Source organism: Nipponia nippon, unplaced genomic scaffold, assembly GCF_047370975.1.
Source record: "Nipponia nippon isolate SJK-2023a ecotype South Korea unplaced genomic scaffold, ASM4737097v1 scaffold_28, whole genome shotgun sequence".
In the NCBI taxonomy this organism is placed as follows: Eukaryota; Metazoa; Chordata; class Aves; order Pelecaniformes; family Threskiornithidae; genus Nipponia; species Nipponia nippon.
This window is the reverse complement of record NW_028262345.1, coordinates 3,449,185-3,473,746: the sequence shown is the minus strand read 5'-3', so window position 1 is coordinate 3,473,746 and position 24,562 is coordinate 3,449,185. Positions and strand designations below refer to the sequence as shown.

Below are 24,562 nucleotides of genomic sequence, written 5' to 3'. Positions count from 1 at the left end.
TCTGTAAACCCACGCATAACCCATTTGTTTATCCACCTGCTTGCTCAGTTGATTAACGTGCAATCCTGAGCAATCTGCAGGCAACCAGGGCTTCCCTTTTTTACAAAGGGAATCCCCTATCTCTACTCTGAAAATAAAATATACCAGAAAGATTAAAGAAATTAACAAATAACAACAATAAAGGCACAAGCATCCATACCATCCACATAGCAATTACTAATTGATGTTTGTTGCAAAGAAATACTTTCCTACCTTGGTAATCTTTCTTAAGACACTCCCTTTTTGTTTTCATAAGAAAACCAACACAGCCAAACTAAATTTAAGCACAGCCCAGGTACTCCTAATTACCTCAGTAAAAGCTTTTAACCCCTCACTTCACTACTTAAAACCCCCAAACAAAGCTCTCAAATCTAAAAACAACACTTATGAAAAACCAACGACTAAAAAAACCTAGCTTATAAACAGAAAAAACCAGAGACTCTCAACCATATACACATTGTGCTCTCTCCCTAAAAGCCCTCATACAAAATTCCCTCTCACCACGCCGAGCGACACCACCGCCATCACCTCACCCACGCAGCGAGAAGCAGCCCGGCGCGTGCCTTTAAAGCGCCCGCCACGGGCATGCGCAGTGGCGCCGGGCCGCCCCCCTTCCAGAAGGTTCCGCGGGATCAGCTGTGCCCGCCCCCTCGCCGGCCCGCGCGGGTACAAATACCTCGCGCTCGGGGCGGGAGCGGCGCTGCTGGGAGCTGTGAGAAGGGGGGTTGTGGTGAGGGCTGTGGGCTGGTGACCACCGTTTTCTGCTTGCGGGATCTTCTTGGTGGTCAGCAGTGGAAGATATGTTTCCTCAGGGAGGTGAGGGGAAAGGTTAATGTTGTTTTAGCTGTGTTTCTGATCTCGGTCTACTTTATATATCAGTAGTACTTTTCAGTTTTTTGCTTTTTGTTTTAGAGGTTGAGTAAAAATTTTTTTTTAGGTAACTTCTTATTAGTGTTTTTAATTACATATTGCTGCTATGCATCTGTACTGCTGGAATTAACATATATCTTTCTAGTGTCTTTAGTTAAATGTAGTCTGTGCTTTTTCTGAAAAAGTAAATGTAAAATACACTGAATATAAAGCAAGCCATACATCTGCACACAATTTAAAGGATAATTGTAGGTGAGGAGTAATTAGATTAGGAGCCAAATGTATGCCTTATACTATAAATAGCGTTGGTGAATTTCTCATGTCCTGAGTTGTAAGGCCTGGGGTGCTTTCAGTTAAACATGTTAAAAAATGTGGGAAACCAAAACTTTTTTAATAATTAAAAAAATGTGCCTGGGTGTGTCTTCAGTAAGCAGCCAGTACAGCTGCTCCTGTAACCTGTAGCAGATAACTTAATCATTTAGAGGTGTTTGAGCAGTACTATCTAATAAACTAGGTACCCTGTGCTGTATGTAAGCAGTTGTAAGCCTGCTGGGGACTGACTTTGTTTTTTCAGCTGAACCTTTCGTGAACCAAGCCTGGAGCTCATAATGATCTAATGGATGTGATGTCAGAGGCTTGGAGATTGCAATTAAGTAGAAAGAAGCTTTGTCTTGTGAACAAGGTGAGATTGAAAGGTAGTCTTCAAGTGTGAGATACAATTCTCATTTAGTTGGGTTGATAAGCTCTGTGACTATATTCTCCCCTTGCTTCCATACAATTCTAGACACTGCTCTAAAAGTCAGGTTTTTCTCTGCTATGTTGATGAGAGCCCTACTTAATTTTATTCTACCTTTTGAAGTTCTATTTATTTTTACCAATCTTTCTTTCCAAAATTGCTTGACTGTTCTGTCATTGTTTCTTCTAAGCTAGCTTTCATTTGGTGTGCTAGAAAAGGGAAAAGGTATGGTCCAGAGTCCTTGGGGTCTTCATTCTTGCAATTACTCTTGTGTTCAATTAATTAAGAGGCTTTGTGTTTGTGGGTTCTGACTGTTCTGTAGAGTGTCCCTGGTAGCCCCAGGAAATGTCACTCACCTAGTCTCCATTAAAGTTTTAATCTCTTTCTTATCTGAGTTAACTTCAATGACCTGGGTAGTTCCAGATGAGGTGGATGAAGTGTCAGAAAAATGTGATGTTTGACAACTGAAAGTACAAGATAGCTGTGCTGCCCTCAGGAGGCCATTTGCTGTGCAGGTACCACCTCTTTAATATCTGCTTACTAGTTGTGCCTACCTCCTGTTGCACTTTCTCTACCTTTAATACTATCTAGAACAAAGTAAGCTGGCTGTTTTCCCTCTTCTGTCAACATCAGTGTTGCACCTTTCCAGTCCCTTGACTGCTGATTGTTACCCTCTCTGATCTATTAGTAAGTCTTCCTTGGTGTCTCCTTTTTGTCCTTCTCACCACTGCCACCTCTGCACACTCTCTGTCTGTAACCTTTCTTTTAACAGTAAAAATTATGTGGTGGTCTTCCACCCTTGTTCTATTTAAAAAAGAACTCTTGGTTTTGCTTTTGTTTTTAAAAGTATGGCTGGTTATTTCATTGTACTAAAAAAACCCTGTACTTGGTGAAATTCTGGCCTGGTTTTAGTAGACAGCAAACTTAGTCTGGATTTAAAACTGTTAACTTAGCTTTTTTGTTAACTTAAGTTTTTTTGATTTTGTGGAAGTACAGCCCAACCTCAATACCTTTCTTATTATAAATGTGTTTTCTATGGATAGCAAAAACTTGGGTATCTTGCATATTTTCAGCTATACTACAGTACTTTTTTTCTGTGCAGCGAGTTAATGACTTGAAAAAGACAGAATGAAATTCCTCTATCATCCTGTGACAGCACTGACAAGAACTGCTACTTTCTCAGCCCCCTTCCCTGAAGCTGTCGCTTCCAGGTATGTTGACTCCAAAGCTGTGTGTACATTGTGGTGCACCCTCACAGTCCTGTTTAATTGCTTAATGCTTCTGTATGTTCCCTGCTGCTCTTCATACTGAGAGTCTGTCACTGCAGTATCCGTTTAGTTACATGTGCTGCTTATGTGCAAGAACTGTCATCTCAAGGCATGACATAAGAGAAATCTTGCAGCACAAAGTCAGTTACAGATATGTGCGTATTTAACAATTCCTGGTTTTTGTTAGTATCTGGGACTCTGCGGGCTATTGAGTGGAACATCCCTGCGAAATAATTTTCAATGCTGAAGTGATTCAGAGGGATCTCGGTATCAGTAGGAATTTTCTTTCTTGTTTTAGAATCACCAGCATAATTCAGTCTGCTATTTTGCTCTATAAAGCTTACTGTAGCCATGGATCACTTATGAATTGCTGTGCATTTTGTATAGTAACTTGATGGTAATAACTGTAGTCAGGGAAAAGCAAAACAAAGCAAACCATCAGCAGTTGCATTTCGTGTAATCCCCTATCAGATTAGGGGCTACCTGAGATGATGATTATACTGCTGCAAATGTTATTTGCCCATATAAAGGTTATCTTTGTTGGTTGTGCAGTTGTTCTCCAGAGAACTTATTGCAGCTTTTATAAAGTGAGTGCTACCCTGATTTCTGTGTAAATTATCTGTATGATCTCTTGTACTTTAGCAAGTTTTGGCACTTGAGTAAAAAGTGAGAAAGTATGGGTAGGCTCTGACCTGATATAAATGGCAATGCCTCAAACTGAATTTCATGGATTCAAGGAATTTAGTTAGTCCTAAATTTGGTTACATTTTAAAATGTAATAGTAGGATGTTGTGGGTTTTATGCTAGGCATATTACTGGTGCTGGAGCACAGAGTACATCTATGGTTATCTAGGGGATTTTAGGATTCCTCTGTATTACTGTCTGAAATTGGAATACAATGGTTCAGTGAAACAGGCTCACAATAATCTGAGAAGTGTGCTGATCCAGTTATGGATACTGTTTCAATCAGTGAAAGCTTGGTCAGAGCGTAGCTAGGTCAGGAAGCATGCTGAAAAGGTGGTGGGTGGCATAGTGCACTGTACTGATGACACACAGGAAAAGCAACAGGCCTGTTTTTTTCTGTTGGTGGCTGACCAGCTGTTGAATTTTCCCAGGAGTATTCATTCCAAACCTGAATTTTAATCCTGGCCTAGAGACTTCAAGATGCTTAGCTTCACATGCTGAGTAACCATCCCTGTTACAGGGGCTGTTAGGAACATGTTAAACACCTTTACAGGACCTGGGCTTTCTGCTTAATCAGTCTGTGAGAGCTGGTGCATATGTTCTCTGCTTACTATGTATTCTAGCTCTGTAACTTTGAAAGCCACCAAGTAAGCTCTTCTACAGAGGAATACAAGAATGAGTTTGGGCTCTTGATGTTTCTTACAGTTCTGACTTTGAAATGCTTAAGTGAGGGACAATAAAGTTAATAATGTGAAAGATATCACTTGATTGTGAAACCATTGGCTGCAGAACTCAGTACTGCTGTGAATAGATGCATTTGTTGTAACTAACCTGTTTTCTAGATGATATCTTGAAGACTAGCATACATGTTTAGCAATAGTCTGGCAAGTTTAATATGTTGGAGAGAGGGGACAATACCAGAAGGTGCCTGGTCTCTTCAGCTTGTTAGAAGCTGCCTAATTAGGCAATGATTCATATTAGTGTTAGCATTACATGATAGGTCTCAATGTATTTTAGAGTTCTTGAGGGTGCAGTTTCTGCAGCAGCTGTGTGCCAATCTTAAACTACATTTAAGGGTGTACTGCTTTGTTTCTTGCTCTCTAAGCATATAGTGTGACATATTGTAGAACTGGTACTTGCCATATAGGTGAAGATGCTTCCCTACTCATTCTAAGGTAAGTGAGGAAAAATGAGCTTTCTGAATTAGAAGCGATCATCAGGGGAGAAAGAAAGTACAGGATGTTTTGTTGGCAATATTGGGGTTTTTATCAACTTTTTATTGGGTTAATTTTAAGTGATGGCTCTTTAGAGTTTTTAAATGGATTGGAGTAAAGATATAGCAATTTGAAATCAAGCAATGTAAATGCATTTTCAGTAGTTACCTTAAAATGTCATGCTATCTTAGTTGCAAATTGATGATTGACAGAGGAACAGCAGGCCTTGGAGAGGCAGGTGTTGGATCCAGAAAAGTGGGATGTGTTGGAAAGTGCGATTCATGCACCTGTCCTGGTCTTAGTTGTGGTATGTTGAGTTTGAATCTCCAGCCCAGAAATGAGTGGTAGAATAATAGGATGGATTCTAGCCTCATCACAAAAAGTAGGGCTCATATTGTCTTGTCTTTGAAAGTTGGGAAGTCATCTGGGTTTCTTGTTAATCTGAAAGGAAAAAAAAATGCAGCTTTTCACCCCAAATCCAGAAATACACACAATTATTACTTCCACATGTCACTTCATCAGCATTCTACTCCCAGTTTGAGGCTTGTCATCCTAAACTGACCTGTCTTTCTACAGAATACTTAAGCTGCTATCCAATTGATGGAGAAAACTCCTTTGCAGCCCTTCTGGTTGTGCTGTGTGTACAAGTGACACTTGACAGCTGCTAAGAGGAGAGGAGTCTAAAATTTGGGATAAGGCCGTTACTGACACGGTACTGTTGCCAATTTCTGACTCTGTGCCCTTTTAACAGTGTATTACCTCAGAAGCCTCTTTGTCCCTGTGGAAGTGCCTCTTAATTAAATTTAGATCACAGCACAGTGACCACATGGGTAGTGGAGCTGCTTAGCTGTGGCTATATCAATGTAGGCAGTTTAACATCTTTTCAACCCCCAAAGTGGCTTTATTGTGTTTTTAATCAAACTTTGAGATTCTGCCTTGCTGAAAGCTTGAGTTCTGCCCCCCCCAGGAGTGTGAGGGCCAGAGTTCAAACTAGAGTGCTGGTGTCCATAAGCATGTGGAAGTAAAGGAGCCAAACAGAATTTGGCCAGGATATATCATTTATCATCCTGCATGCCTGTGGAAGTTGGCCTGGCATGCTGAAATGTATAAACAGATCATTTTCTAAACTAATAGCCTGCTGCAATCTACTGCATGATTACAGATGCAGTTTTAGCGGGTTGGGAAACTAAGAGCAAGCTGGAGAGCTGCAAGATAAATTCATCCATATAACCATTCATGCTCCATGCAAGAAATTATATCCAAACTGAGCTCTGTAACACAGGAGTCTATTTTTAAGCCTGACTTGGCATCATGAAATGCCCTAGTGAATGAACAAATGCTGATAGACTGCCATCAGTGTTGTATAGAAATAAGTGTAATTAGGGAGAAACAAATAAATAATAAAAAAGCCTAACTGCATTTAGCAGTTCCTTTATTGTCAGCAGTAGGATGTATACTCCCCCAACAGATTTGGAAACTGCATTGGTAGGTGGCGATTTGTATTGCTGCCAACATTATTCACTTATATTAGGATGACCTTGATAGGTGTTTGCAATTGTTCTCCAGAGACAGTTTTTCTAACAATTGAGACTATCCCAGTTGTATTAAATGAGTCAGTTATGTGCAGTATAATTATTAGTGTTACCAGTTCTCAGACATCAGGTTTTTGTTGTTCACTATGCTCTGTTGTATTAAATGTCTGTGCTCTTGCATGTGTAATAGCTGCTTTACCAGATTGAGACCTACTCTTTGTGGGTTTAGACTTGTGAACAAAAAAGCATCTTCTGACAGTCATGCTGCTTGTAAGTGCTGCTGACTTCTGAACAGCAGGTTGCATCCTTGGGGAAAGGAGGGGTCCCTGTGCTGGTAAGTTCTCTTAGAAAAGTTTGGGAGTAGAATAGGCAGATTTAACTCTGTATAAAACTGTACACTCTGGCCTGAGGCAGGTAGGCTGTATTTCTGTGCTCTGTTTCTATTGCAGGCCATGCAGTGGGGAAGACCGGAGCTTATTCTGCCTCAGATTGCTGCATTCAGAAGATGATAGGCGTTATCTGACAGTCTCTCAAGTATCTGACTTGCTATGCCTGCTTAATAAATGGTCTCGTTTTTGGAAGAGAAGGGAGATTTCATAGCAACTGTGTCATCTTTTGTGTCTAACTGCAGGCTGGGTTTTTCCCTTAGCAATATGTTGTCCTTCTGCATGTTGCATAGTGTGGTACCTAATGGATGATAGCTGGTATGCCTGTTGTTGCTCATAAATGGCCTTACCAGTGTCATTTGCCTGCACTGGATGATCTCTCTAGTGACTTGAGCTACCGCCTCCTAGCAGATGTGTATTCTAACTGGACTGATTCTGTTCTGTCTGTATTGTTACATGAGTAACTGCCTTCTGGGAAGTTGTGTAAATACTGGAAGTGTCTGTTAAAATCTGAAGGTATAACCGAGTTAAAAATAAATACTTTATGTGCAATATTTCCAGACCATTGGTGAAGTTGCTTAATGCATCAAGCCCTGTACTACTGAGACGTGGTTATTGGCACTTAGATATTCTACAGTTTTTGCAGCTTGAATGTAAATGCAGTTGTGTGAAGGCCATGGTTAGATTCAGTGTCATGAAAACCAATGCGGGACCTGGAGAAACCTGAGCCCTGTAGCTGGCACTCTAGTTGGAGTGTTTTCAACCTGTCTTGCTCATCCAATTACAACTAAGTAATTTTTTCCTGTGATGCTGTAACTAGACCTAAGGAGTCCCACTGGATAATGGATGGGGGGGATGACCAGTCTAAAAGCTGAGCTAATGTAGCTCTCCTGCAATTACTGTGGTTTCTTTGCAGTGACTGAACAACAGAGTCCTTGATGATAATTGCGATAAGGTGAAAAGAGGTCTTGCTCTCTAATTGAGATTGTCAAACTACACTGATGTTCTAACTTGAAGAGATGATTGCAACATGGATTCTTCAAAGCTTTTTGAACCATGTGCTCTCAAGTTAAATTTCTGTTGAAAGCAGTTACTTTATTTTAAAATACCTTCTTTCATTACTGTGCTGCTAAGTTGTCTTGTAGCTGTTTCATCTATTTGCTAACCCTGTTTATGCTCAGTCCAGTACATACTTAGGTGGGGGGGGTGCTTCAAGGTTTTGGAGAAAAGCATCTTTTTCACTCATAACTGACATTGGTCTACAGAGATAGTTATGTCTGCTTTCACTACTGCTTGTTCCTCTGGTCAGTCTAGGCTTCTAAGCTTTGTTATTCTTGGAACAGTCTTAAGTGAGCTAGCTTGGCTTACCTCTATGCACAACACCTGGAGACTTGAATAGAGTTATGAGAAGAGTGAGAACAGGGTCTGATAAGAGCTACATGAGATATAAAATGCAGAGTCTTGTTCTTGCCTATTAAAGGGTGGAGAGAGCTCAAGTTCATGCTGGGCAGGCATGTCACAGCTAAGGGGCTTGATCTGCAGTCAAATCAAGCTCTTGTCTTTTTCTCTGTGTTGGAACTCTGGCATATTGATGATGGTCACTAAATTCAGTACACATGGACATACTTAAGGAAGAGATTGAGAAAGTGTGGGAACTGGGAGCTGATTCTCTGCTGATATACCCTCTTCAGAGTGCCTGTGGGCAACCTGGTTGATTGCCCTGGCAGGTGACTGGGCCCTGCTTGGGGATATTGAAGCTATCTGTAGCTCTTAATGTGCTGTTAGAGCAGACCTGCTTTCAGGTGATGGTATGCTTGAGTTTTGGAAGGTCTTGCCAGTTGGCAAAGCAGAGGCAAAATGGTGTTCAGCCAGTACCCTGTGGCCAGATGTGGAGCAGTGTGATTTTTGCCACTGATGTCTGAGCACTGTGGGCCTGTGTGAGTGCTCTGACACAGCAATATATCCCCTTATAGCTGTTCTGAGTCAAATAATTAAGGTTTTCCAAGACAAGTGTGTGTATCTTTCTCCAATGCAGTAGACGCAAAGAATGCGTAGGCTAAAACATGTAAAATGAGACTTCTCTTACTATTTAAACATGTCAAGACTCATAAATCAAAGTTACAGTATTTAAATACAAGTTGCAAGCACACAGATGTAAAATATTATTTTAAAATGGCATTAAATGGTATCTTGTATGTGCTACAAGAGGGAATGGTGCGAGAAGAAACTGAATGGAAATAATGTCCAGGGATGTGTGGAGAAGTAGTGGGCTGAGCTTTGGGCATGGGGTTTGTAGCTTGTCTGGATGCATGCTAAAACAAGGATAGTGTGTAATACTTAACAGCTTTGCTTTGTGTTTAACTTTCAGCAGATGATATGATGGAGTTCTGTTTGATAGGCATGGTGTATATTCCTGTGCCACCTGCTAGTAAAACAATAAAGGGGAAATGTAATGCTGAGTGAAATACTGCTGTAATTAAGCACCTGTCAAAATATGTTGTCAAAGCATGCTGTTAAAGCAATTTTGATGTGTTGGAGTAGGTGAGTTCTTGTACTGTTACTTACCCCACAAAGGGGAGCCCTGTGTTCTATTTGAGAATACTTGCACTATCCAGTGTTGTGTAACAGAACATCAACTTTTATACAAAGTAAATTATCTTCGCTATTAAATTGTGGATCCTCGGTACTGTGGTTGTAAGTCTCTGGGCCCAAAAGTGAGGATTTCCCTGATCATCTGGATGCTTCGGATATCCCATGGGGAATCTGTGCACCATTTTCTTTACAAGTCTATGAAACAGCTTGCTTGCTGAGAAGATTTAGGCTTGATGCTCTTTCCCCCATCTCTCCCTCTCCAGATCAGTGTCTTGTGTCACAGTAAGAATGACTGTTTCACCAGGTGTTCTGCCCTTTCACCTTTCCCAAAGGAACCAGGCAACTGCTTTTTCAGAAGTGGCTCAGGTATGTGGGTGCTAATGAGGTTCTGTTTATCTGTGGGTGGGAGAATTCTTGATCTAGTCACCAGAAGGTGCTTGGCTTCAGCTGAGACCCATCTCTCCTGTGTTAAGTGCACTTAATATATTATTGTAGTTGATTCAACATCTAGGCATGTTGCTGCTGTGATATTGAGAGTGTGGGGGACAAATAGAGTATAAGGAAGATTTTTGCTGTTCTCTGAGAAATCAAACACTTGCAACTGCTGTATTGGTCACTGCACTAAGCAGTCTCCCATGTGAACCTGAGGCTACATTAAAATCAAAGCAGTTGTGAAGCTGAGCTTGTGATGGAGGCCAAAGAGGAGACTCCAGAAGTCTGGGGTGCTGCAGGAAGGTGCAAAGAAATGTGAAAAGGAGTGCCAGGAGCCTTGGCAAGGGCCCCCTGCCTGAGGAGAGAATGATCAAGGTGTGCTGCAAGACTGAAGACCGCACTTAGAAGTGGTCCGGTGTGATCAGAGTGGGAGCCTTGAACCTTAACCTTGATGTAGGAGCATAGAACTTGGCAGACTGTTATTAAAAGTAATGTGTACCATGTTCTGGAGAAATAAATGGTTGGAGTATGTGTATATATGTAAAATGCCATGGACTTCAGCTGTCACCAAGGAAACAAAATAGTTGTAATAAAACTCTTACTATACCTACTGTGAGAGAGAATTGGGGGGGGGGGGGGGAAGTAAAATGCACAGGTTCAGATAAAGGCAGTTTAATAGGGCAGTGGAGGAAGAAAACAAATAAAAGAAGGGATGAATAAAATAAAGAATTCAAATAATAAATCAATTACACTTACTAAACAATAAGTAAAAGAAAATTCCCAAACACTTGGCCAACTCCCCCCAGTTCATATACTGAGCATGATGCTGTATGGTATGGAATGGCCCTTTGGCCGGTCTGGGTCAGCTGTCCTGGCTGTGCCCCCTCCCAGCTTCTTGTGCACCTGGCAGAGCATGAGAAGCTGAAAAGGCCTTGACTGGTGTAAGCACTACTTAGTGACAGCTAAAACATCAGCGTGTCATCAGTATTATTCTCATCCTAAATCCAAAACACAGCACTGTACCAGCTACTGGGAAGAAAACTAACTCTATCCTAGCTGAAACTAGGATGCTCTCATGTATGATGTATATATCCTGTGGATGCTTCTCTTCACAAATAGAATTTGCCCTCAGTTCCAGGTGGTTTATGTCTTCAGTGCTTTAGCTACTGCCCCTCCTGTTGCTATTACTGAGATGAGGTTCTGTTTTCTTTGTGTAAAGCTTTTATTTAGCTTTTCCCATCTACTAGTCTTCCACATGTGCCTGCAATGGCCATATCCTAGCCTCTTCTGGATAAGTCCAAGCTGTACTCTTTTCTCCTTGAAGGTGAGGAAGTCTATTTGTGTATCAATGCAATGTCTGGATTTTTTCAATCCTGTAACAAATGCTTTCTCGTGCTCATTTTTTTTATGTATACAACATAATTGTATCACTCTTCAATTTCAACTGCAGCTCTGACATTAAAACAATACTATGTAAAAGCGTGTTGGTTCCTTTTTCGATTTACTTCAATATGCAAACTGTATCTACATCAAGCATGCAGCCTGCACTATAGCTGGTGAGCGTCCTGTGCGGCAAGATGCAAGCTAGCACCGGCACGTGTGCTGTCATCAGTGGTTTTGTTTGCAAGGAGGTTCATGTTACCCCTGCTAAAAATTCACGTGGAGGGGGCTCATGTTGGGGAACAGGCTTAGAAGAGGCAACTGTTTGTTCTCTCTGGGTTTAATAAAATGGTTTGCTGCTTATCTAACTCTGACTGAATGTCTTTTTTTCCCTGACTGGGCCTGATCAGGCGGGTTTCACTGAATTTGGCCCAAACTAGTCATGCTTACAGGTGGTAAAAGTCATGAGAGAATTATTGAAAGTAAACTAAGGACTTCCTTATGGGCTGTGAAAACTGTTGAAACAGCTAGAAGCTGTCAAAAAAAAAAAAATCTTACAAAGACAAATACTTTTCTTGTCTCCTATTGGAAAAGATCATTTGCCTATTGCGTCCCTCCCCTGTTAATCAAGATTGAGGGTGAACCATAAATAAAACCCCACCTTTTATGCCTATTATTGTAGCAAGTATTTAGTGTTAATGGAATGTATCTGTTCAGTTTTAATATTAGTATTATTTGCACCAGCAATGGGCTTATTACCAGCGCTGTTCTGCACCCTGTGCTGGCTTTGGCCTGGATAATGCCTGCTGCTTCAGAAACATCCATGTCGTGCTGTGGATGTAGGAAAAAGTACATCGTGAGAGGAGGCGGAATTTCCACCCACCCAGAAGAAATCCATGACAGTTCAAGAGCCACAGTCAGGCAAACTTGTACAAGGCAGAGGCTGCCCTGAGAGATGAGGGGGGAAAAGAGAGCCAACCCAGCACTTTGCAGAGCCCGGTCAGGTTCACTCTTGGGGTGTTTATGTTCTTCACTAAGCAAAGGAACTATGAAAACGCATAGAAGTATGTGAGGAAGAGTGCTGTAAAAGCCTCGAGGGTGCCCTCTCCTCACTTAGTACGGATGTGTAGTTCAGGTAAGATCTCCAAGGATGTGACTTAACACTGAAGACACAGATATGGTCTTTTTTTCTAGGCAGGCAATAGACGTTACAGACAACAGGAAAAATTCCACGTGGACTGAAAATGCAGCCATAACCCTGATTTCAAACTTTCCGAGCACTGAGGTGAAGAGAAGCCCTCAAACGATTTGTATTTGTCTGCAGTCACAACAAGGGAATCGTGAAAAGCAGGGACCTATTTATTTACAAACATCCAGAAGGAAAACTGTATTTATTCTTCCTGTAACAGTCGCTGGGTCTCGAGTGTAACGAGGGCTGTCGCTACTCTTGTGTCTGCATTTGTTACTTGAGAGCCGGCCCTTCCATTTCATATGTGCCCCAGCCTTGTACTGGTACTTCAGAGCCCACTAACGATGCGAGCGAGACTGGTGCCGCAGGTGTCAGAAGACCAGCTTAGAGGATGTCCGACCCCGTTCCCGCTGTAGCGAAGCCAGCAGCACTTCAGAAGTTGCCCCCTCTGCAGATGGCAGGCGGAGCTGAGGAAAATCCCAAACTTCCCCACGCATCCTGCTCCTTGAAAACCATTCTCCGGCATATTCCTCTGCCTATCTTGCTTTACGACAGCGTGCTGTTAGAGTATACTGCTAGTGATCGCTCGTTTGCAATAAACAGAAGCTGCATTTTATTTTTACTTTACTCTCTGATAAAAAGCAATGCGAAATGGCCAATAAAACACCTTCAGCTGTAAAATAAAGGGTGAAACCTTAACAGCTGTTCCCAGAAGGGAATGAGAATGCGAGGGAACTAAAGGTTCATGGAATTGATGTTCAAGGAGCTGGGGGAAGCGGTTTTGTGTGGCACCTCAGTACTATTTAAGTTGAGCTTGAGGTCCAAGAGGTACTTGGGAGGTTTTTGTTGTGTTCTGTTGGTTTTGTTTGCTGTAGGTTGGTAAGTAACCATTTTAATGTAAGATCTTTGACCTAGCTCTCTGGTTTTTCAGTAAGTTAATTATGGTGTCCGCTGTTAAAACAAGCGTATTGGGGAAATGTGTAAATTTAAAGAGGTTGGGATCATCCTGTGTGGTTTTTAGCTCGCTTTGGGTCCTAAAATTGTAGTATGTGGGGCTTTTTCTAAATACTGGAAGTGTTATCGAGAACTGAGGTTCCTTCTAATGAAAGTACATTCGTTAGCTTAATTTTCCATTAAGTATTCAGGGGGTGTTACTTGTGTGTTTAGAGGGCTGCATGGTCTGCTTTCTTGTTTTTTTTTTTTTTTTCTTTTTTTAAAGAAAGTGCAAACACAGAAACTTGGAAGAAACCATGTGAGTATCAGGAATGCTGGTTCTTAAGCGAAGTGTTCTGCTGTCATTCAATAGGAAGGCAGACAAGCTTTAACTTCAGAAATATTTTAGTACTTAAGGGTACTTTGCTTAACTTTAATGCCTTGAGCTTTTTATGCTTCTAACAGTTCTTGTGAATATGATGCTGTGCTTTTGGCAGAGAGGCTGGATGCCTGCTTTTAAGCTGGAAAACGTGGTGCTCCAAAATACTTGGGCCTTGGTGCAGGACATAATGAATGGATTATGGTGTGGCTGTGTTGTCTTCATTAGCCCATAGTCGGAAACTGACTTTTTCCTGTACTAGCCGTGAGAAGAAAACAAGCCTATGTGGCTTCGACTAGAATAAAATATTTTTCTCTGTGGAGATCAACTGTGGGCAGTGGAAGTCTTTTATCCTAACAAAGACTGTTTGCTTGGTTCGTTTTGTTGTTATTTTGTAGGGACTCCAACTGAAAGTGTAAACTCAATTTCCCCTTCAAATAGAAGGAGTTGCCTTTGTAAACATGCTGCACCTGAACTGTGTTACTTGACAGAACTAACACCAGCTACTCCTTGGTGTTGATTGCCACCTTGCAAATTAATAAACATGCCTGGGTGACTCGTGAATCCTTGATTAAGTGTGGAGCTAAGAACTCTGAACTGCCTTAGCACTGGTTGATTGTATGGTGGTGCTTTTGTTGCTTCTACCTTAATGACACTTGCCCAAGGTGTGGTAGGAGGATGTTCTCTGGTGTATGAAACTCAGTTCAGCTTCTGACGTAAAGGGTGGCCTGTCCTTTCGTGCAGGACCCTGCAGTCTCTCTCTGCAAGTGTACAGACCTCTGTAGGAGCTAAGCCAACAAACCTTTGGTGTACAAGGAGACATTGTTGTGAAAGTTATATGTTCTTTCTTGCAGGTTCTGTTGAGGGACAACATGGGGAGCAATTTCAGCAAGCAGATCTGCTGTGTGACTTGTGGGAGATGTAAAAAGCAGGATGCAGAGGAAGCAAACGAAGACATCAGTGAGACCAAGCCGATTTTACAGACCTCGGGGGAAATATCGATATGCATTGATACGCAGCCTTCCACACCAGCCCTGGAAGTCTCTAAACAAGGCTCTGAAGAGGTGCAGTCACTGAGCCAGGACCAACAGCCATCAGCTGATGCTGTGGAGGAGAATGTGGAGACCTGCTCTGCTGCAGATCCCATGGGAATGACTGGGGGATGGGAGGCAGCCTGGGACTCCATGGACTTCTTGGTAGCCCCTGCAGACGGGGAGACCGAAGTCTTAACCCAATTAGACAACCAGCGAGAAAAAGAGAAAGTGGGTAATGCAGAAGAGAAAATAAAACCTGTTCCTCGTGCTTCTGAGGCCCAGCCTGTCACAGACACAGCTCGGGATGCTAAGCTTGCTGCAGACAAGGAGAGGCCTGATGAACAGGCAGAGGCTGGCTGTGAGGAGAGCCCATGTGCTGGAATAACTCCCCAAGAAAGAAATATTCTCAACTTCATAGAAATCACAAGTGAAGCTGCAGCTGGCCAAGACTGTGAGATCAAGCCTCCTGCAGAGACTGAAGACAGCCTCATAGGAAGGAACTTGCCACTATGTGCTGTGCAGATGGCAGAGGAGGCTGAGACCTACCTTTCTGCTGAGCACGTGGAGGAGACAGATAGGGCTAAGCTTGCTGAAATAAGTCCTCGACCCACTGAGGGGGCTGAGCTTACATGTCTGGTAGAGACAGCGTCTCTGCTGACTGCACAGGCTATGCAGAAGGCTAGGGAGGCAGTGGGTCCTCTGGAAGTTATAGTAAATGATATGGCTGAGATGTACTCTACTTCTGCGATGGCTTGGGAGTCCCTGTATCCAGAAGGGGAATCTCTAGAGCCACCAAACCAGCTGCTTGACTTCTTACAGCAAGAGACCCAGTCTAGTATGCCAGCTGCACAGGAGGAGGAGAGCCTACACCATGCAGAGCCTGCGGAACTGAGTGAGGTTTTACACCAGCCAAGCAATGAAGATAGAGTCCTTGGTGAACCGCGAGATGAGGAGAGCAGGGAATATGATGCAGAAACTGCAGCAAGTGAGGCAGAGCCACAGCACGGGATCATGCAACAAACAACAGAGCTTCCAGAAGAACCACTAACTTGTGTTCAGATACCTGTAAAGCAAGAAGCTGAGTTTCTCAGTGTGGCACCCTCGCTGTCTGAAGTGCTTGGGGGTAGCGGAGAAACGGAGGCTGAAAATGTTGAAGCTTGAGAGACCTGAGGATCAAATGGCTTGGTGTCAAATATCGGGTTCAGTGGCAAGGATGATGTACCCGCCTTTAGGAGTTTCAGCTACAGGAAGCAACTAACTCAAGCTGTTGAACTCAGTAATTTATAAAATGTGTCCTAGACTTCAGAGAGCAGTCTTGCTAAACAATATGTGAAGTATGCAGTAGACCTTTCCACATTCTCCTGTATTGCAGCTTAGTCATAGTTCTGTTTCTTACTATTTTCAGTAGCTGTTTTTTCAGGAGATCATGCCTTACTGGGAGAGAACTGATTCACTTAAACTGTAATTTCACTGAAGCAATGTTGGGCACTGCATTCCCCCAGTGTGGTATGGTGGTGTGAGGTTTCATCTCTTAAATCTTAAGAGTCTGGGAATGGAGTAGACAAATGCTCCTCTAATCTAGCAGAGTCTGATGTATTCTGTGAGGCTAACAGCCACTTCCCATGCTACCTCGAAATAATCAAATGTTTGAACTACCTCCCTGCATACCTCTCTTGTACAATTGATAGTCCCTGATTTATTGTCGATATTGAACAAATATTTTCACAGAAAGGTGACTAAATACTAATTCTGGCTTGTTCTTTGTATCTCTTGTAATAGTGGAAGCATTTATGTAATCTGTACTGCTTATGCAGAAGTTTAAAAAAAAATGTAGTCTTGATCAGAATGCATAAGTCGGTGTATTGCAGCTTAAATCTACTGACTTTTAATGTTCCTAACTCTATACTGCCAATAAAATATTTTAAGATCATGGCAAAACCCCATACTGAATATGTTTTAATTGTTGAGCATTAACAAGAGTGGAGAATGTGACTGAAACTACTCTGTGCTCTTCTCTGTACACATCAAAGGAGAAATGGTGAGTGACTCCTTTTTAAAAGCCCATCTAACAAACTCTGTGACTGTCTGGAGTAAAGTGCCTGGATGTGTATGTGGGAGGGTGGTAAGATGGCACACTGGAGTTCTTTTAGGCATTACAGTGTGCTTGAGGAACAGGACTTGAAAGGATGCTGAGGAAAAAAAAGCTAAAAGCATCATGCTGGTTGACTTCATTTGTTTTGCTTGCACAGAGCTGAAAGCTGAGGAGGTGAGGGTTAAGTGTGTCAAGTGATGTTAGGGCTGAAATTTAATGCTTTGAGGAAAGTGTTTTGGTAAAGGGATAGCCTTTACTTTGTAAACACCTTCACTTCCATCCTTCCAACTGCACTTAGGCTGACAAAGCATCCTATACCTAAGACTTGCCAAACAAATCTTCCTTCACTTATGAGTCTATAAGCTGCAGAGAAAGAGGTGCCTGTAATACTTTCTGTTCCCTAAAAGGCTTCTCTCAGCTAGTAAACCGTATTTGTTGCTGAGGTGGGCTGTCTCTACAGTGGCATTAAACAAAGGGCTGCTTGGGCCTAAAAGGAGGAGGGAACTGATTAAATAAACATGCTTCTGCAAAGCTTACTGAAGACTCACTTTTTAAACTTGCTCATGTCACTGGATTTGTTCTGCCGAAAGTCACGCGGTCCTTGCTGCTAACACTTGTGCCCAGCAGGGAACTGGGCAAGTTAACTGCTATTCTTTCTCCCAGCCTCCCCTAGTCACAAAACTTTTTTATCACATTTATGCCTGTCTATGGGCTGATAAGTTAATTTTGCTAAGAAGGGTTATAAGAAGTAGGTGTGCTACAGAAAATGTTTCTTAACCATTTGCAGTCTCAGGCATGTGGTTCTTTAGCCTGGAAACAAGGGGAAGGCCGAAACTCCACAGTGAAGTTCACGTTATGCACCATCTGGAAAAGCTAAGCATTGGCATCCAAACCGTGCTGCAGAGCTCGGTGTCAGAAAGCCCTTCTCATTCTTTGAAGAGGAAATTTTTCAAACATCGCCTGTCATTCTCTTGCAATGTCAGCTGTGTGGTGAATGAGAGAAGCCCCTGGGCAGATCCCCCAATGTATCGAGATGCCACACTAAATGTACTGAGAGGCCCTGCCACGTGCATTGGAAGGAAGAGACAGTTCTAGTAAGAGGGAGCAGCTTGAACTCTGTGCGATAAAAAAAACCAAAACACAAAGACTGATGCCCTGAACTGACTGCAGCATGCTCTTATAAGCAATGATGCCATCTAAAAGGCTTTGTAATGGCCCTGTTGTACAGCATTCAGTCACGCAACACAATTGTGAGCTGACGTCTGAGCCAAGCTCTTTGTAAGGTCTATGATTTTTTTTTTTTTATTTATTTGTCAAAAAATGAAGTGTATGGGTTTTTAGAACAGCCCTTTTAAATATATCAAAGTAGCAGAGATCAGAAAAGGCTTTTGGAACAAATACTAAACCTAGTCAAGAGAGAAGACATGATTGCTCTGACAGTAAGGTTTTCCTTCCTCCACTTCTGTGTGTTACATTATCATAGTCTGTAGTGTCTCACGTGCAAGAGATTTTCTGGATTGTTTCAAATGGGTTTAAGTTGGACTTTGTTATTGGAACGTCTCAATTTTTTACAATGGGTAAGAAATTTTATACTTCGAATCTCAGAAATATTCCAACCACCTAGTGATGAGCTGATGGCTAAGCATCTTCCCGTTGTACAGAATACTGAAATAAGTATCTACAACATCTGCAGTAGTAATTTTTTTCTCACTTGTAATCAACAAATTAACTCAAAAGATCTTGTAACGTTCTCAAAACAAAGGTGTACACTTTTAACACAGGTAGGGTCTCAAAAATCTCTCCTCAATTTTTAACCGATTTACTAGTTTCTCTCATTCTGTGCCTTTCACGATTTAGCTGTGTCTCTTAACAGACAGCAAATCGGCTTCTGCTCATTTGGAAATATACTTGCAAAACTGTGTGCGATGCAATGAACAACATTCACCCATGCGGAAGCAAGTGGTGAGCTGCGGATGCATCATTTCTTTCCAGTTACGTTGTTTTGCAAAGCACCAATGTCCCTAAAGGCACCGCTCTGTTGGCCACCGATCTGTGACAGTCTCTATGTGTTGTCATCTGTGTATCTCACACGTCAGAATTATGGATTAACTTCAGAGAAATTCCCAGGAGTCAAAGAAATCATGAACTGCCCATTTCAGTTCCACTGAAGCCCAATAGCAAGTATACAAAAAAGGCTTTTGAAAAGCTGTCGTAAAAAACCCCAGACGTTAGGTGAAACCCTTATAGCCATTGTAAATATGCGATCGGTGTAGCCGCTGAGGTGCGGAGGCCTGCTTATTATCGTGCAGAACAGATGTTAGACCACATTAAAAGGCAAGATGTGAATGTTGTCATGTTATGGTCCCAGAACTGGCTGCACACACGGAATTACCTTGCCAAAAGTTCCTTCTGCGTTTTCTGCATTAAGGGAATCATAGTAGCTAGGCAAAGTATAGGATGCTGAACCAGATTTGGCATCAAAAAACGTAGGTTCGGGGTTTGTTTACGTAAAAAAAAGATGCCTGGAATCCAGCTATTTTGATCTTTTTGGTCTTGTTCAGATCCATCGCTGTTGGCAGTACATATTTAGGATCTGCCTTTATGTCTCTGGGATTAGTTTGTTTTTAATGGATATTTGCTTTTGTGTTTTGCCCTTGTGACCTATTTAACGTTACAACTCACTTCCCGTCAGTAAACATAACCAGGGCGATACAGTAATGTTAACGCCAACAGAGGGTGATCAGCTGTGGCTGGAAACGTTAAAATAATCTGCAACCACTGTAAAATAGCTAATTGCATGGCTCGACCAGTTGAAGACAGACAAAAGTGGAAAGGGGGATAATTTTTCACCCCTAACTGCTCAATATAAAATAATAAGGGAGACTACAATTTCAGTAACATCATTTGTAGAGTAAAGGACTATTCATACATAGCCTGCAGGACGGCTGTTACTCTGCTACTCGCCATCGCAAGTTATAAATAGTGGTCAGTTTTCCTTGTCCATGACTGCACCGTATTAATCTTTAGTTTTATTTTAAGTAGTCAATGCTAATTATCAGATGACCACAACGAAGCTAATCACGTTATCAACTGCACTTAGGAAGTACAGCCATATGCTGTTTCCAATGGCTATGAAACGGCTGGGAAAAACAGAAAACACAGTGTAAGGGAACTTCACAACCTGCTGGAACTAACATTGGGAGCCAAGGGGGGAAGAGATTGCGTGTGACCACCTCCTCCTATTTAACACCAGACTGGGGGCTTTGCCTTTCAGGTGTTGGGTGTTCAGTGGGGATTGCGGAGCTGTGCTGGTAAGAAGGGATGTGGGCCTTTGGGTGAGGGGCGATGATGGTGTGGTTTTGTGCAGTCTGTGAGGCTGTCAGCTGGCTTGCTGTTTGATTTTTATGGTATGGTTCTTTGTTTTAATTTATGCACGCTTTTAGAGTCTGGGTCTCTTTGAGTACAGGTAATTTTGTTATCGTTAACCTGTGTAAGTGTTTAAGGCAGATCTCGCTCCTCGTTTCTCAAGAGTTAGTTTTGTGCTGGGAGATGTTCTTTTACTTTTTGGTTTGCTTTGTGCCTCTTGCAGTCTTCTCTTAATAGTCTTATTAAGGAATAAACCACACTGTGTCTTGTGAATTTTAAATTCACGTGTAACTTTTTTCTGCCTGCCTTGCTTCTCTTCCCTCCTGCCCCTGTCTATCACCGGTAGTCCAAACACTTCCTTGACTGGAGTGACTAAAATCTAACAAACTCGGCACCTTTGCTACAGAAGTCTGTAGTATAATAAAATTGTATTGGCACTGCAGCCATCCTGCTGAAAGACAGCAAACAGCAGTGTCTGCTTGGCTCCTAAAAGCTGTAATTGTTTTCCAGAGTGGTCTGGTTTGATTGACAGGGAGTCTTTTTCCCCTCTTCCTCAGACTGTTGTTTCTTAAAAGGTCTCTGTGCTCCCCCTGCCATGTGTAATTCCACCTGTGTCTAGCTCATTTCTGTGATCTCTGACAATGCTCTGCAGCTACTGCTATGTGAGAACTGGACAGCTAACTCCCCCAAATGGATACGGGCTAATAAATATCCGTGTCTTGCAGGTGTGAAGCCACTTCTTCATTAAGAAACAGAGCTCCCTACTCCTCTTCAGGCAGTGTGCAACTCGTAGCAGGGTGGGGCAGCGTCTCCAGAAGACGACAGTTAGTTGAGCTGCTCCTTTCATCTCTGGCAATGGGAGGTATTTTTGGCAAGAACAAGAGGCTCCGTGTCTTTCCTGAGAGAGTTGTTCTTTATAAGGCCAAAGGAAAAAAGACATCGGGGACCGCACGTACGTTCTGTGATGCCTCAACATGGACGGGGGAGAACCATTTTCATTCAGCACGTATAGGAAGGACTCCAAAAGGCCCTGAACTTTCTGCTGCAAAATTGGCGTTGGCCGCTCCTGAAAGTGAATCTGCTGCCCAGGCTAAATGGGAGACAAAAGAGCAGGCTGCATCTCTACACGCACAACATACTGAGGCCCCGCTCTCTGTGACTGCTGGAGACGCACGAGATATTGAGGTGTCGCAGGACCCTGAAGCCAAACCTAGCACAGAGGTGATGCAGCACCAGGAACTCGCTGAACAGTCAAAAGAAACAGCCCAGTCTCCCAGGAGAAGCCCACAAGAGAGCAGTAAGACTGAAGCTGTTCTGCATCCTGCTGGCAGCTGTATACCCGACGAGCAACTCAGCTGTGAGGATCATGAAGTGACACCTCTTACACAGACTACAGTAAAGGCTGAAGTCCATGTGTCTGCAGGTGTCCAAGGTGGACCTGGCAAGGTTCAGCCTGCTGTAGTGGAGTCTGAGCTGCTGACTGGTGCAGAGCAAGAGGCTGGAGCTGTGTGTGTTTCAGAGGAAACTTGGGTTGGAACGGCTCATCGGGAAGTGCCTGTGCAGAAGGCAGCTGACTCCCCAGCTGCTGTGTGCACCATGGAGGAGTCGGAGCTGCCTTGGAAGACTAGAGAGACAAGAGAGGGCATTACAAATGTGCAGAGACTTGCAGAAGAGCAGGCAGAAGAGACAGTATGCTGTGCTGCTGAAGCCCCACCTGATCTCCAGCTGAAACAAGATACAGAGGTTCCTATTACTGAAGATATAGAAGAAAATGCTTTTGAATCGGAGCAAGCTGAAGAAATGGCTGAGGTGTGTGATGATGGGCAGACATCAAAAGAGATCCCATGCTGTCTGGCAGAAACCCAGGCTTCTCTGCAGGATAAGGAGAAGGTCAAAGCTAGCAACGGGGGAAAACCAGAGAAGCACTGAAAGAGCACATGAAATCTGGTGCAGCAAACTGACGGTTTGTCTGCAGCCAAGTGATGAATCTGCTGCCTTGATCCTGCAAGAGACTAAGATGCCAATGGGTGCTTGTACTCTAAAGGACCCAGAAAGCGGGGTGTTGGTAAAGCCTGCTTTGAAAAGTGATACTAAACTTAAAGCTGGTATGTTGTCTTCTGCAGGTGGCAGTGATTCCTTTGCTTCTCTTCCTGGGGGAGGGCGTATGGACATGAGCTAAATTTATCTCAGTATAAAAAGTCTATTTATGTAGATGACTCTTCCTTTTTTTTTTTTTTTTTTCCCCCTCCATGTGCACATATACCCTGGCTAGGGCTAGGCACTTCATAATTATCTCCCTATGTGTGACTGCACAGGGTTAAGTCTTCTCTGACAAGAAAGCCAGATATATAAATTACACTTGTCTGTGCGCCCCACTCTGACTGTCACTGCTATTTGAAACTGACTGTGTTGAAATGCTCTGTGGACAGTGGAGTCTGTGTTGCAACTGCAATCAATAAATGGGCACATTTTAACACTTGTTACTATGAAATGTTGCTTTATTAATGGCCACCTGCTTTACGGTTTGTGCTTGTTGAATGGAGGTGAACTGGCTCTGACAGGAGGCCTATGGAAATAGCTGTCTCCAGACTGCAACCAACAAGAGAAACTGCTGGTGGTCAGTTATCTGCAAGTAATAAATAAATTTCAGGCCACTACATATAGAATGCTGGTCTCTAATTATACAGCTCCTAAACAGAGGGGAGTCTTCCTGTCAAACCTGAGTAGTTGAGCAACTGTCACTGAATTTACAAATGATGTGGTGCTGAAGGGAACCAGAAAAATAATATAGCCTAATTCCTTTCCCTCTGTTTCAACCAAAGAAGAGTTTTGCACCAAATTATTCGGCTAGAGCTCATGGGGATTTAAAAGTGAAATAATGACTTGTACTACACAGCTGGGAAACTACAATGCAAAGGAGAGTAATATCCTCCCTAAGGAAACCATTTCCAGCTCTTGTGTTCTTGCATGCTTCCTATAATAACAGCGTTCATAGGAGGAAAAAAAATAATAGTTAAAGGCAAGTCAGGATATGAGGACTTTGATTGCTATGCATCTATTTAAAGGATGATTGGTTTTACTGTCTTTATGTGCTTAATCACATCAGGAAGATAGCATACCCTTAAAAAGATTTCCTTTGAATCAAAGGACCAGGCTGCCACACTGCAAGCCTATCAACTTAAGCCAGGCTTCCTTAATATATTTTGCCTTATGACCAAATCTGAATGGAGACCCTTTTCACAGAAATGTCTCTTTCCCCCATCACTTAAAGAACACAGAGCATGTTCCTTCCCCTTGGCTGTTACTTAAAATCCCAAAGACACCTACATCAGTTGATTATGGTGACAAGCTGCCCTGGGTTTGGTTGCCTCTAACAAAGCTGCTGCTGCTGCTGTTAGCCTGGAAGAATATCTATGCCCTCCTTATGCAGAATTTAGATTTAACAATTAGTGGGTGGGCAGGCTCTTCCTTACCAATGCCAGGAGTGCTAGGAGGCCCGAGGAAATCGCAGAAAAAGAAACAATGCTAGCAAAGAGCAACAAAAGCTTCTGTGCATCATTCTGACTCTATCTTAGATATTCAGATCGGCAATGATAATTAATTGCCAAGTATTTTCAAAAGGTTGGTGCTATCATCTGCTGTTTTGCAGTTGCTGGGAAAACCAATGGGCGTTTGACAATGTGGCAGAAAGCAGTGAAATATTCAAGAGGAGAATCACAGCTTAAGTGGAGAGAAAGAGACATGCATTCTCCTTGTGCTGGGAAAGTGCTAAATGCCAGAAAGGAAGAAATTATCAGGGACGGATTAAGGTAAGAAGTAGATGGAAGTTTGTTTGCATATATTCATGGCAAAGGATCGTGGAACCGATGGCAACCACATGAAAGGATTCTCAGGGTGACGATCAGTCACCCCATTTGGGCAAGCATTTCAGAAAACTTGGAGCAAAGTGTGCTCTCTGGTTCTGGCAGAAGTATATTTTCACATTCTCACATCAAAGAATCATTTATTTTCAAAATAAGCTTGTCTTTGCATTTTATGCTTGTGATTTAGTAAATGCTTGCATCTCACTACTCATCAGGAAACCATGTTAAGAGTGATTCAGCAACTCCTATTCCCCCTGTGACTGGTGGTAGTACGTAGCTGAGGCTGAAGGTACCGGTCTAATCTAGAGTCACAATAAAATGGGTAATTACGTAATGCTGACACGCTGAAACAAACGGGTGACGGGGATCAATTCTCACCCCAAGTGGTATCACGCACAATAATACTGCAGGCTATAGTTTCACAAACATTATCCCTAAATACAAGCCAAGTTCAGACTGACTGCTGTACAGCTGTTAATCTGTCTGTCTACATCATCTGCTGTTAGGTGATCACCAATTTGCGTGAACAAATGTGGCACTGTGTTGCACTTCAATTTTACCTGGATTTTAGTA

The 24,562-nt window shown here is 42.6% G+C and overlaps 2 protein-coding genes and 2 long non-coding RNA genes across 8 annotated transcripts in view; 3 read left to right on the top strand and 1 right to left on the bottom strand.

Annotated features, from left to right (window-relative positions):
- LOC148054987 (uncharacterized) overlaps positions 1 to 567 on the bottom strand; it is a 55,149-nt gene extending 54,582 nt beyond the window's left edge. For both annotated transcript variants that reach the window (XR_015706078.1, XR_015706079.1), the window contains exon 1: positions 541 to 567. This is a non-coding gene — a long non-coding RNA (uncharacterized LOC148054987). The remainder of the gene's footprint in view (positions 1 to 540) is intronic.
- Positions 568 to 727: 160 nt separating this feature from the next.
- On the top strand, positions 728 to 10,315 carry LOC148054986 (uncharacterized). Of its 3 annotated transcripts, XR_015706058.1 has the most exons (6): positions 728 to 855; positions 1,484 to 1,591; positions 2,041 to 2,160; positions 2,748 to 2,856; positions 9,585 to 9,687; positions 9,817 to 10,315. It is a non-coding gene; the product is annotated as an uncharacterized LOC148054986 (long non-coding RNA). The 3 variants fall into 3 exon arrangements; XR_015706056.1 differs by lacking the exons at positions 9,585 to 9,687; positions 9,817 to 10,315 and adding an exon at positions 6,793 to 7,283; XR_015706057.1 differs by lacking the exons at positions 9,585 to 9,687; positions 9,817 to 10,315 and adding an exon at positions 6,793 to 7,283 and having other exon boundaries at positions 2,018 to 2,160.
- Positions 10,316 to 13,100: 2,785 nt separating this feature from the next.
- LOC148054985 (uncharacterized) lies at positions 13,101 to 16,864 on the top strand. The gene is made up of 2 exons (XM_087763440.1): positions 13,101 to 13,201; positions 14,489 to 16,864. The coding sequence occupies exon 2, from the start codon at positions 14,507 to 14,509 to the stop codon at positions 15,827 to 15,829; it is 1,323 nt and encodes a 440-aa protein (XP_087619566.1). The 5' UTR covers positions 13,101 to 13,201; positions 14,489 to 14,506; the 3' UTR covers positions 15,830 to 16,864.
- A 3,184-nt stretch (positions 16,865 to 20,048) lies between these two features.
- Positions 20,049 to 23,147, top strand: LOC148054984 (uncharacterized). Of its 2 annotated transcripts, none has more exons than XM_087763448.1 (2): positions 20,049 to 20,071; positions 20,852 to 23,147. In XM_087763448.1, exon 2 carries the CDS (start codon positions 20,982 to 20,984, stop codon positions 22,053 to 22,055), a length of 1,074 nt encoding a protein of 357 aa, XP_087619574.1. In that variant the 5' UTR covers positions 20,049 to 20,071; positions 20,852 to 20,981; the 3' UTR covers positions 22,056 to 23,147. The 2 variants fall into 2 exon arrangements, with proteins under 2 accessions (XP_087619574.1, XP_087619575.1); XM_087763449.1 differs by lacking the exon at positions 20,049 to 20,071 and adding an exon at positions 20,114 to 20,167.
- The last annotated feature ends 1,415 nt before the right edge of the window (positions 23,148 to 24,562 follow it).

Coding starts and splice junctions, on each gene's coding strand:
- LOC148054985 (XM_087763440.1), top strand. CDS start 14,507: ATGGGGAGCAATTTCAGCAAGCAGATCTGCTGTGTGACTTGTGGGAGA.
- LOC148054984 (XM_087763448.1), top strand. CDS start 20,982: ATGGGAGGTATTTTTGGCAAGAACAAGAGGCTCCGTGTCTTTCCTGAG.